The sequence below is a fragment of the Ptychodera flava genome, chromosome 22 (assembly GCF_041260155.1).
Source record: "Ptychodera flava strain L36383 chromosome 22, AS_Pfla_20210202, whole genome shotgun sequence".
NCBI classification, from domain to species: Eukaryota; Metazoa; Hemichordata; class Enteropneusta; family Ptychoderidae; genus Ptychodera; species Ptychodera flava.
Window position 1 is genome coordinate 6,293,800 of NC_091949.1, and position 13,879 is coordinate 6,307,678.

The 13,879-nt window shown below is 36.5% G+C and overlaps 1 protein-coding gene across 1 annotated transcript in view; it reads left to right on the plus strand.

Moving 5' to 3' along the window:
* Positions 1–13,879, plus strand: part of LOC139122548 (glutamyl aminopeptidase-like) — a 32,014-nt gene that overhangs the window by 10,336 nt on the left and 7,799 nt on the right. The window contains exons 12-15 of the mRNA XM_070688036.1: positions 1,989–2,119; positions 5,166–5,221; positions 5,455–5,602; positions 12,756–12,829. Of these exons, the coding sequence (XP_070544137.1) occupies positions 1,989–2,119; positions 5,166–5,221; positions 5,455–5,602; positions 12,756–12,829 (409 nt within the window). The remainder of the gene's footprint in view (positions 1–1,988; positions 2,120–5,165; positions 5,222–5,454; positions 5,603–12,755; positions 12,830–13,879) is intronic.

Here is a 13,879-nt window from a genome sequence, read left to right on the forward strand (position 1 = left end):
ATACGGTAGAATTTGTATCGCTGCCATCTCCGACACCAATGGGGTATTCTGAACGATCTGTGTAGGTACACGATTTATATTTCGCAGGACTTCAAGCCAGAGTCTAGGAATCACAGCGATATATGGGTTTGGTTGTCTTAGCAGAATAAAACTGGCACGCGATTGAAAATTGTGTTTTGACAGAAGTGGCCACACAACTGTTCGACATTAGGGTGGACCATTTGATATCCCTGGGGGGGGGGCTTGGAAGATTTGGGGGAAAAAAAGATGCCAGGTGGAGTTGCTCGAAAAAAAAAATCTGGCTTTAAGTGGCTGATGGAAAAACAATTATGGACCATTGCGACTCGGAAAAAAAAATCTTGGCAATTGTTAGATGCACACTGCAGCATCAATAAAAATCAAGCAGTAGCTCTGGAGTTTTATAAAGCATAAACCATTTCAAGCTTGAGGAACAATAACTGAATATGAACAATTGTACAGTATACATGACCTTCTGATTAGAGGAAGTATGCTGAAATTGAAATTGCTCACCAGTGTTTTTCCAGAAATGTGTAAATCTGAATGTATGGATTTTGTCAAAATACCACAAGAAGAGAGACAGCCTGCAAACATTTTACTATTATCGTTTGCGTATAGAAAACTCATAACAATGAAAAAATGCGTAGAGACTCAATCCAATTATTACGCATTGGATCGACTCTCTACACATTTTTTCATTGTTATGAGTTTTCTATATACGCATGTTTCATTCGTAAATTCGAACACTGTTATAGTGAATTATCTTACCAATGTTTTTCTTAACAAAAGCGAATGTGTTTTGATTAGAATTGAATGAGTTTGATGGTTTTGGGGAAACTACTATGTGGTAATGAAGAATGGGAAATGGGCAATGAAATGAGCAGACAGCAGGTGATTTAAGATTAAATGTTACATCTTCACTGCAAATAAAACCATAAGTGTGTCATAAATAATACAAACAAAACAAAATCATGTTTGTTTGTTTTGTTGTATGTGAGCCACGTCTAAGACACACAACAAAAGTACTGTTTCAGTCTGTAAATGTCACCTCAGATGCCACCAGAGAAAACCATTTCCACTCCAAAATTTCATTTTTCGCCTTGCGAGAGGGGGGACACCCCCCTCTCGCACTCTCCCCCCCTCGTTCGCTACGCTCACTCGTCACTAAGTCACTTCGCTCCCTCGCAGTACACCCGTCTACTTTCTTAAATTGCCCGCCTACCTTCAATGTAAGGACAACACTGACAAGTAAATGCCATAAATGTACATGATTTTACAAATATGTTTTTGTAAAGTGAATCAAAAATGTACATGTGTTTACATATCTTTATTTACTTTCTTGAATATAGTCTGTGTGCGATAGAACAGCATCTTGTTGCTGGGTGTGAAAAACCAAGCAAACAAACATTGCACCGAAATTTGGTAAAAAAAAATATATCTCGAAGAAGGAAAGTGAAAAAAAAAGTTGCCAGCATATGCCCTGTAGAAAAAAAATAATTCATGGTGAAGCACGTGGGAAAAAAAATAATGGCTCTCCACCAATCTTCCAAGCCCCCCCCCCCAGGATATCAAATGGTCCACCCCTAATGACAGAATACGGCGCGGAGTTCGACACAGTATGGCGTACGTAACGAAGGACGCATGTGGAGGTTTGCCAGGAAATACAATTTTTACTGATGGCGCGCTGGCCGCTGATTGGCTAATGAGAGGGGTAAAATATTATGGTATAGCGCTCCCATTTTGGAGCTGACCCGGACTGCTACTTGCTATATTGGAGCACCAGTGATGTGTCCCTTGTACCGTCACAATGAACTTCAGATCTGTAGAAATGTCTGTTACTTAGGTTGTTGGAGAACAATGCATGTGTGGACGGATTAATGGGCCACTGACCCTTGTCTCTGTACACCCTTGCATCCATATCAGTGTTAAAAATGTGTAATACTATGCATGCTATTACCCTTTCGTTACAGCTGTGTTTGACTGGCCTGATGATAGTTCGTCTTGGATCAAAGCCAATACTGACCACACTGGTCTCTATCGGGTGAATTATGACGAAGAAACCTGGATTAACTTGTCCAATCAGCTCAAAACTAACCATTCGGTAACGTCATCGCTACATTTCAATGTTTTCATTTGAAATCATGTACCTGTTTAATATGACACAAAAAATAACGCAACTGTTCCAGAATTCTAATATTTATGGTAGAAGTAAATCACTGACGGTGGGGGCGCTGTCTCTCCCGGTAAAATCACATTTACATCGTGATATTCATCAGGCCGATTAATTGTGTTTATTTGCCATAGCAATACGATGTACTATGTACAGAATGACAAGAGTGGTATAATATTTGAAAAATATATATAAAACATAAGGCCAAAGTCCCTGAAGCTACTATAGACATGGATACAAAATTAAGTATTTCTGACTGTATGAAATTATCTCACTAAGGTCATCCTAGGGACTGTATACCAAATATTAAAGCTGTCTGACCAGCGGTTTTGAAAAAACAAGCGACTCAACAGTCGACAGAGCTCTGCTGTGTTATGTGACACATGTATTCATAAAGAAGGTGGATATCTTTGATTGCTTATTTCAGGATGGCCTGACCAAAAATGGAAAAAAAAATTCCGTAGAAATACAGATTTGCATATTTCATCACAATTTTAACAAATCTAAGTTGGGTTATCCCTAGGGACCTGTATACCAAATAACAAAGCTGTCTGACCAGTGGTTATGAAGAAGAAGATTTTTTATCAAAAACGCCTTTTGGGCGCTAATTTGAATATTTTCAACAATATCAAAAAATTAATAAAATGGTTTCTCAAAATCATATATTTTATCCACAACAAATATCAAATCAGTAAGTACTGCGGTTCTCAAGATATTTGAGTGGACGGACGCCTCACAAACGGACATACATACATACATACATACATACATACATACTGACAGTGCACGCTGGACAGATACCCATCCCAATAGCTTCTTAGACACTATATTAGTCTATAGTAGCTAATAAACGAGAGTTAATTACATTCTAATTAAAGTAAACAAGACTTGCTTAAATCAAGATTTACGTCATGAAAAAACAGCATATCTGTCAGGTTATAAAGAATCTTAAGCTGCTTATCTTTATAAGTATTTTCATCCTATTAACCAAGCACATTTTAACTTTCAAATTAACATTGTAAGTAAGTTCTGTTGAATAAGTTGAGACTGTACGTACTCAGAGAAAGCACACTGAAGAGACAAATGTTTGAAACTTAAGAAGTTCAAGGTCATCAAAAGCATTATAAGGAATCATGTAACACTTTCATTGCACTGTTTACACAGATTGCATTATTGCTATAAATAGTACATGAGGAATCTTACAGCCCAGCTTTACCATAAAAACCCTATCACTTTGACCACTCTTTTAATTGACCACTCTATTTTTTTCCTCAAAAAGTAATTTATTTTATCCTTACCAAGTCAACCATAAATGGAAATTAGAACTTTCTCAATCTCTATTTATTTGACCACCCTATACAGAGCAAAATATATGACGGTTCAGAATATGTCAAAGTTGGGATTCAGGAAAGTTGCCTTCACATGTTTTAATCCTCCAAGATGGTAAGCATTTCACTATGAACTGTCAAAAAAAGTTGAACTTTCTGATAATTCTACACTAAAATTATTTTGGCTTTGATGATTTCCTAATTAATTCAATTATTTAAAATCATATTAATTATTTTTTTCTGGGTGAATTGATAGGGTTTATACAGTACAAGAATTACATACAATGTTAGTCAAATTTTGACCAAAAATGACAAAAAAATTCCTTAAAAATACACATTTGCATATTTCATCACAATTTGAACAAATCTAAGTTGGGTTATCCCTAGGGACCTGTCTACCAAATAACAAAGCTGTCTGACCAGCAGTTATGAAGAAGAAGATTTTTTACCAAAAACGCCTTTTTTGGCATTAATTTGCCTATTTTCAACAATATCAAAAAATTAAAAAAAAAAGTTTCTCAAAATCATATTTTTCGTCTACACAACAAATATCAAATCAGTAAGTACTGTGGTTCTCAAGATATTTGAGTGGACGGACGCCTCACAAACGGACATACATACATACATACATACATACATACATACATACATACATACATACATACATACATACATACATACAGACTGACGGACGACGGACGGATACCCATCCCAATAGCTTCTATAGACTATAGTCTATAGTAGCTAAAATGTAATAGTGACATTGCTGCAGAAAAGGTATTGCTATATAATAATTGGAATGTGATCTATGGCTGGAAAACATGAAAAGCTTATTAAAGTGAAGCTTGCATCATCTGTTTCCCATTTAACTGTACAGAATGTAACCAAACGTAAAATACAGAGGGCTTTTACAATAAGTAAACAAAATAAACTTGTTAATTAACGCTCGGTAAAATGCACAGTGTTTACTGACAAAAACAGATTAATGTGGAGAACTGAGGCGAAAAATGAGCTATCAGAAAGAACAATAAAACACGTAGCAAGGAGAAAAAGAAAAAAATGTAGCAAGGTAAATTTGTTGGATCACTGATTGGTTATCAAGTAGTCTTTTAATTTCGCTTTGAAGCCGTTTCTGTTCGGTATGTTACGGATATCATGTGTTATCTCATTCCATATTTTGCCACCGTGATGGTCAAAGGAAAATTTGCCCAAGGTGTATTTCCTTCTAGGGATTTGAACATCCCTATTTGTAATATTCTTGTTTGGTAATGGTGTTGTGGGAAAGAAAAATACTCATCAAAATCTGTTGTGAAAGAGATCGTGAATAAATGTACAGAGTTGGTATTTAAACTGGCTGTAAATGTCAAGAATACCGAGAGATTGAAAAAGTGGCCTACTATGAGTAAAAGAATCCTTAAAACAAATGATGCGAACAAGTTTCTTTTGTACCTTATAAACTGAATCAAGAGATGACAGCGATAAGTACTGCCCATATTTCCAAACAATATGAAATATGTGGGAGAATAAGAGCATTGTAAAGAAGCAACAGAGTGGATTTGGGGAGATAATGCCTTAGTTTGGAAATAATACCAATCTTGGGAACAATTTCATCATATTATTATATTCATGTGTTTTACGTTCCTACACAGGTATTTTCAGCAGCGAACAGGGCTGGTTTGTTGAACGATGCATTCAATCTTGCAAGGTAAGATATCTCATCCTTTGGTTTTGAAAAAATTATGACTTCAAGCGATATCTGATCTCTGATCGATTCTCACTTATATGAATGTGGAAGCCAGAGCCGCAGCAAGACATCTATCAGACTGACACGTTCTGGTTTCAAAAGTGTGGTTTAATTAATCGCGGATGAACGTCTAAATTTGATGGGGAAATGGCTATAAAATAGTTTTATTAATGTCATATTCTTTCGATACACAGGGCAGGTTATGTAAACTACAGTATTGCATTGGATCTCAGTAAATACTTGGCGAACGAGGATGCATATGTACCATGGACCACCACTGCAAGCCTGTTCTCGGATTTAGACACATTTCTGTATCACAGACCTGCATACGGATTGTTGACGGTTTGTCGAATTCTGCCTTTCCTACTTTAAACGTTTAGAAAAAGAGCGGAAATGCTGAACACTTAAAATTATATACAGATTCCATTCACTCAGAGGGAACTTTACATTCTTGCTACATGGTGTAATAGCAGAGATTTGAAGATTTGAAGCTTACTGATGTGATCTCAGGGGTCAGTGAAAAAAAACCGTGAATTTTTACCTAAAATAACGTGCACCTCAAAGACAGATACTCGGTATCTCGATCTTTTACACAACTTCATTGGTCGACCACTTGTTGGAGCTCATTTTGTAAATAAAAATTTTTGGTATATTGGGGGTGTTCGTTGCGAAAATCGGAACTTTAATTTTCCAGGCGGCCCATACATATTGATAAGCTTATTATTGAGTTTTTCTCAGTTTTCTCTGTCACTGTCAGCCCCTCTCCTTTTCTTCATGCTCTGACTTATCGTAGTAAATAAAAATAAATGACTATACAGCCTAACCTAATAGCCTCTTGACTCTTTATTCATTTTACACTCCATTACAAGGACGTATATCTCTCATACACACATGCTGTAATTGATTAGTCAACACAACTAATTATGCTAATCCGTGGACTTATCAGAGGTTGGTCAACATCGGAAAGATAGTGATGTTAATGAAAAAGGGTAATCATTCCTATCTTTCGCGATGTTGACCAACCCGTAAAATCCCTGATAAGTCCACGGATTAGCATAATTAGTTGTGTTGATAATTAATTACAGCATGTGTGTATGAGAGATATACGTCCTTGTAATGGAGTGTAAAATAAATAAAGAGTCACAGAGGCTAGGTTATGTTATATAAACCATTTATTTTATTTATTCCGATCATTCAGAGCATGAAGAAAGAAGAGAAAATGATAGATAAAACACTGAAAAACTCAGTAGTACTTATTGGGTCGCCTGTGTCGGAACTTTAATTTTCCCCGCGGCCAATTTGAATTTCAAGTCTCGATGAATGTTGAGCATTTTGTTTCTTTAGTATTTTGTTTATTTTTTCCTGATTTTTATTCCTGAATTTGTTAGGAAATGGTTTAAAGTTCTCTTACGGAAACTTTGAGCAAGAGTCCGAGTCTTTCAATTTAGAGGCGCGTAATGCCTTAATTAACTACAAAGTGATAACATCAGTAACGAGAGTGGAGTGAGCCACGTTTTCACATGGCTCCCGGTTTTTGACGTCGAAACCAGGGATATTTGCTGACTAGAGACCTGTAAGGTAGTCAGAAAGACATGGTTTGGTAATAGTCTACTGACTGCATGTGTTTCCAATGCCGAAACGTTCCAGAAGAAAAAAATTCTCCAAAAGTGTGAGCAGTTCTAGTGACAGTGGTGGTGTGACTCCGAAACGTGTCAAGATGGCTGCAACAGGTGTGAGTAAAACCAGTCCTTCACATTGTTCTGTTTCTGAGAGTCCTGGTAGTCTACAGCAGTCTCCTTGTTCAGAAAATATGGAAATGTCTCTACAAGATGTATTTACCAGACTAATGGACAAACTGGATTCAGTTTCTACAGAACTTAGTACCGAAATACGGGATTTGAAAAAGAGCCTGTCGTATTTGGACGACACTGTTACCGCACACGACGTAAAAATTTTGGCCCTAGAAAATGAGGTGAGCAAAGATAAAGAAGAAATTCAACAACTCAAAGAAAGACAGAGAGATTCTGAACAATATCATAGAAGATACTCGTTGGAAATTCATGGATTATACACGGAAAATAAAACTTTTGATGAAATTAGTGCAGCGGTTTGTAAAATAAGCCTAGCAGCTGGTGTCTCCATATCAGTCAACGATATAGACAATTGCCACCCTCTGCCGCGTTCCAGTCAAGATTTGCCCATGTATGTGTTCAAAGTCAAGTCAAGCCATCTTGCAGCTACGTTTTACGCAGCTAGAACTAAACTACGTCATGTCAAAAACACTGACATTGGAATCTCGCTACGGTCGAAACAAGTCTACGTAAACGAGAGTTTAACTAAGGAAAATGCTGGAATTTTCAGAGATCTCGGAAGATGAGAAAGGAGAGGAAATGGTTCAGTGTATGGACAAAGTTCGGCACGACCTTCGTGAAAACTGCTAAAAACGGCAGAGCAGTAAAATTTAATGAACTCAATGTGTAAGGAATCATTGAAAATGAGTATCAGACTATTTCCTTATATCAGTTTTTAGTCATTGGCTACAGTAATTTGAGAATGACGCATGTCAAGAGCTTGTTCAGCTAATATCTTGCTTTCTTCTTTGCTTGCGTCCTGTTTTCTGTGTTTCTGTGCCCTAGTCTTTTGTTTTTTTTATTTTTTCCCCTTGGTTTTTCTTGTTTGCTGCGGGTTTTTTTTTGGTTTTTTTGGCTGTTCGTTTTTCTTGCTTGTTTTTCTCATGTTTGGTTTAAATTTCTTTATTGTCACTAGCATTGTATCAAGAAATAGAAGTTATTTTTCTAGTTCATGCCAATTACAATCACAGTTTAATTGTGATGATCGCAAACAAACTTTAACACATGTAACTTATGAGTCATAATTTGAGTATTATTTCTTTAAATGTACGTGGTTTGCGTGACACGTCCAAAAGAAAAGACGTGATGAACTGGTTACGTAAAAAAGACGCCTCCATTTTTTGTTTGCAAGAAACCCACTGCTGTTCAGAAAACGATTTTACCAGGTGGCGCCTAGAATGGGGTGCACCTGTTTACTTTAGTGCAGGTGACAGTAATAGCAGAGGTGTGATGGTACTGCTCAAAAATAATTTTGAGTTTCAAGTTCATTTTGAAGAGAGTGATCAAAACGGGCGTTATATTCTTCTTGACTTAACAGCTGAAGGATTTCGTTTTACTTTAGTTTGTTTGTATGGTCCCAATGAGGATGACCCTACATTTTTTGTAAATATCAAAGAGAAGATCGACATGATAGGTAACGATTCGGTTATTGTGGTTGGGGATTGGAATGTTGTCAGAGATTTCGATAGTGATACTGCTGGGCGTACAAAAGATTCCCATCGCGATTCGCGCCGTGAAATTGATCTTCTTTGTGATGAGTACAACTTGACCGATATCTGGCGAATGACACACGAGACCACCTGTCAATTTACATGGCGCAGGCGTAACCCTACTTTTATCCAAAGTAGGTTAGATTATTTTCTTATTTCTCCAGATTTTGTTCAAATGACATCTTTAGCCTCTATTCGTGTCGAGTATCGAAGCGAACGCTCTATGATAAGTTTGTCATTGTGTTTAAATTAAAATCAACGTGGTAAGGATCTGAAAGTTTAATATTTCGTTCCTTCGTGAGGATACTTACGCTGAGTTGGTCAACAATACTATTCGTGAAACAGTCAATGAGTACAGAGTAGTAGATCACAATGAAGGCAGTTTTGATTTAGTATTTCCGATGAGTTGCTGCTTGATATGATTAAAATGAAAATTCGCGGTGCCACTATCCGTATGCAGCCAGGAAAAAGGCTGAGCAGATTCAAGCTGAGAAAAAGTTGCAAGCAGAGATTGAGGTTTTAGAAAAGCAGGTTAATTTTTCATCCTTGGTGGCACCGTTAGATGAGCTACATGCAAAAAAGGAGCAGTTAATTGAGCTTCGTAGTAGGCAGGTCGAAGGCAGTCGAGTTAGGGCACGGGCTAGATGGTCAACTGAGGGTGAAAAACCTACCAAGTACTTTTGTTCTTTAGAAAAGAGAAATTTTATTAACAAAACCATTGGTAAGCTTACTTTAGAAGACGGTAGTACTGTAACAGATGTCCATGCTATAAGTAATGCGCAATCCGCGTTCTATAAAAGTCTCTATTCTATGCCTGGGTATTTGGATAATAGTGTCGAAGGTTTGAATAATTTCATGACGTATCATGGGAACACACTTCCAAAGTTGAGTAAGGAGGATGGGGACAGTTTGGAAGGGCCTCTAACTATGCAAGAATGCGAGTATGTTTTACGCTCCATTGCCAATAACAAGTCTCCCGGTACGGATGGTTTTCCCGCTGAATTTTACAAGTTTTTCTGGCAAGATATCGGCGAATATGTCGTTCGTGCACTAAACTCTGCTTACCATACAGGTCAGATGTCCATTTCGCAAAGGAGGGGAATTATTACATGCATTCCGAAACCTAATAAAAATAGGTTCCTTCTGAAAAATTGGCGCCCCATCACCTTACTCAATACTGATTACAAAATAGCCTCGGGTGTTATGGCGAATCGCATGAAGAAAGTTTTGCCTACCATTATTCATTCTGATCAGAAAGGATTTTTAAAGGGGAGATTCATTGGGGAAAATACTAGGTTGATTTACGATGTGTTGCTGACTTCGCAATTGGATAACATTCCTGGTTTGCTTGTTTTGTTAGACTTTGAGAAAGCATTTGATACTCTTTCATGGAAATTTATAGATAATGTGCTTAACTATTTTAAGTTTGGGCCGACTTTTCGTAAATGGGTCAACGTTTTCTATTCAAATACCACCAGTTGTGTAATTAATAATGGTAACTTTTCGGATTTTTTTTCTCTGGAAAGAGGCGTCCGCCAAGGTGATCCGCTATCTCCTTATTTATTCATCACGTGTGTAGAAATTCTAGCTCATGAAATTAGAGCAAACACGAACATAAAGGGTATCAAGCTGAGAGATGAAGTTTTTCTTCTTGGGCAGTACGCAGACGATACATTTTCATTTTTGGATGGGACTGAAAATTCATTGAGAAATTTGTTAAATGTTTTACGTGACTTTTCAGAGTTATCTGGTCTTCGCATCAACTACGAGAAAACAAAACTGGTCTGGATAGGTTCTAAACGCCACTCCAAGGATATTTTGTTACCTGACATGAATTTGCTTTGGGTTGATGAACCCTTTACTGCACTTGGTATCGTTTTCAGTGTTGATTTAGACAAACTTGAGAATCTTAATTTCATACAAAGGATGCAGGAAGTGAAAGTTCTTTTAGATAATTGGGCATGGCGTCCATTGTCGTTATGTGGTAAAATTACTGTAATCAAGACTCTAGCTCTTTCAAAATTTATTCATATTTTTTCGTCTTTACCTCCTTTATCTGATAGTAATTTAACTATTTTGTCGAGAGTGTTTTACAATTTTATTTGGAATTCAAAACAAGATAAAGTAAATAGATTACGCCTCTGTTGTGATTACGAACACGGTGGCTTACGAATGACGCATCTCCCTTCTTTTATACAAGCAGTTCATGTGTCATGGGTTCACAGGTTGATGTTAAATCAGGATTCACAGTGGGCTAAGTTGTTTACTATTTGGGGTGGTATCAGTCTCACTTACCTTTCTCACTTTTCGGCTGACCAAACTATAGATTTTGCAAAGAAAAGATTTTCGAGACATAATTTCTGGTATTCAGTTTTGCTAAGTTGGTCCAAAATACAGTGTAAGAAACTCAAGAATTATGTATCCCCAAAGTGTATTTGGTTTAACCCGGATGTGAAGGTGAATAATGACACGGTCTTTTATTCAAGTTGGTATCAGAACGGAGTCAAGTATTTGTCAGATCTTTTAGATGAGACTGGCTCTTTTTTGACATTTCAAAGTTTTTGCGATAAATATAGTTTTACTCCGAACTTTTTAAAATACATGGGATTAATAAATGCAGTTCCAAGACGTTGGTTAAGGCATTTCCGTCAGTCACGTTTTAATTATGTAAATGATACACTTCCCAATATTTTTTTGTCAAGGGGATCATGTAAAAACAGTTATGCGATGCTATTTGAGATATTTTCAATGGAACACTTGAAACCAATGAAATGCAAACAGAAATGGGAACGCCAATTTGGGCACTTTGATTCTAATATATTTTTTTCTTTACCATTTACTATTACAAGTGACTGTACTTTACGCAATTTTCAATATAGAATTATCTGTAGAATTCTGACCACTAACAAATTTTTGAAAATAAGAGGAAAGGTCGATTCAGACAAATGTTCATTCTGTGGTAATTTTGAGGAAAGCATTCTACATCTTTTTTTTGAGTGTGAATATGTTCTAGATCTATGGAAACATGTAGAGATTAGATTACAGAATAAGTGCAACATAACGATTGAGATTTCTCCTTTTGATGCTTTATTAGGTATTAGAAAAGATTCTGATCTGTACTTGTCCAAGAAAACTTGGAAATCAATGAATTATTTCTTATTGCTGGTCAAGAAGTTTTTGTTTAATTGCCGCTGTAAAAAAGTGAAGCCAAGTATGAATGGACTGATATCTTTTCTGAATATTGTACAAAACGCAGACGCTTATCAGGCAAGAGTGATGGGAAATGACATCCATCTGAAATACTGGAGTGATTTCACGCATTTTCTTGATTTAATTTAGTATTATATATTCAGTTATGTAAAGGTTTTGAGTAAGTGACAATAAAGGAAAAAAAAAGAAAAAAAAGAAAAATAAAAAAAAAAAAAAAAAAAAAAAAAAAAACATCAGTAACGAAGTATTATGCATCTATTCAATCTAAGACAGATAGATTAACTGCGTCAGTGTTTTCCATTATGAATGGATGGATCATACAATATGTCTATGTCTATGGGTATTTCTAGTTTAAAAATTAACATTTGTTTTGACGTCAAGCTTTTAGAGAATCTTAGGTTTACTTCATCGTTGAGATATATCAGTTCTTATTACTTGGTTTTTTTTTCTGATGAAACAGAGATTGTGTCTCTTGACAAAATATATATTATTGTGAAGACAATATGGTTAAGAGGTGACAACGATATTTTAAATTTCACAGCATTGTTGGATGAAGTCCTGGTATGATCGTGGCTTTGTTCCCTTGAACAATAAACTTTACCAATCTGTAACTATACTCCACATCTAGTTGTGGGAAAAACACATATCTGACTTAGCGACTTTAACTGGTCCAGTCACGCTGTGCTTTGTAAAGCCCTCAGTGCAAGATGCGAGACGGATTAGAATCCATTTATGCAGATTATATTAATGAAATTGTTTCAGCATTAAAATGTTATGCTAAAATGATTCCTCAGCAATTGAAATATTTGTGTATCTCGCATATTGCAGTGGATATTGTAAAGGATGGATCCAGAAAACCATTAATAGCCGTTTCTTTCCCAGTATAAAGATTGGTGTAATTGCAATCATATCTAAAATAATACCATATCTTTATTTTTTGTGCAGAAATATGTAAATACCCAAGTGGAGAACATATATGCCGATCTTGGTTTCAGAGATGAGGGCGGTCATCTTGAAAAGTAAGTGCGTTAAACATCTGTGTTCGATCGCTGTTTCCTATTACGGTAGAACGCACCTCGGGGACAGACATTCGGACTCTCAAACTTTTACAATTCTTTCCTGATATACCACATGTGGGGGTTCATTTTAAAGCTCTTGGTGAAAGAAAATTTTTTACCGGCTTAGTTTTTCGAAATTCGAAAATTTTTATTTTTCTCCATAGAGTTAACACAGGGATGGCGGCCATTTTGAATTTCTAATATCGGGAAATCTTGGGTAATTTGTTTCTCTAGTACAAAAATTTGCACGGTGACCCCCAATTTTTATTCTTGATTTTGAAAGAGAATGATTGAAAGAATCCTTGAGGAAAGTTAGAGCAAAAGTTTAAGTCTTTCACTTTCGAGGTGCATACTACCTTAAAGGGGCAGTCGTATGAACTGCGCGTGTGCGACTTTCTGGTTTACAAACAATGTATTTCATATACGATATCTAGATGCATCAAGTCAATATGCGGCAACATTTAAATTTTACGATATTAATTGTCATCAAACGTGTTTTAACTTTTATCAATCGCCAACGTACCCTAGATAGAGTGTTTACATCGGTCGTAGGGGTCCCTGGCAGCCTCGTAGCAGAGTTCCGACGACCGACTGCCTCCCTTTCATTTTCTGTCGATGTGAGTGAGACAACTGTATCCTAGAATTCTTTCAAATTTCATTGTGTTGTTGACTTCATTAGGTTTTGAATTACGCGCTAAAAGTTAAAGGTTTTTTCCTCTCAAATGCACGATATTTCATAAGAGGATGCATGACTAATGGCAGCACAAATTAGACTTCGATTTAACTCACGTGTACGAGTCAGGTAGTAATTGCAAAAGTGACGTTGAAGATCGTACTAATATCTTTGACTTTACATCGTCAATGTTCATGTTATCTCCAACTTAAAGAGGCACTCCCATTTGGTAACATTTTTAAAACACATTTTTTTTATGCCAACGGTCGATATTTGACGTGGCGACTGCGCGCGGATCGCGAGATATCGATAAAAACATGTCATTTCCCGAGCGTATT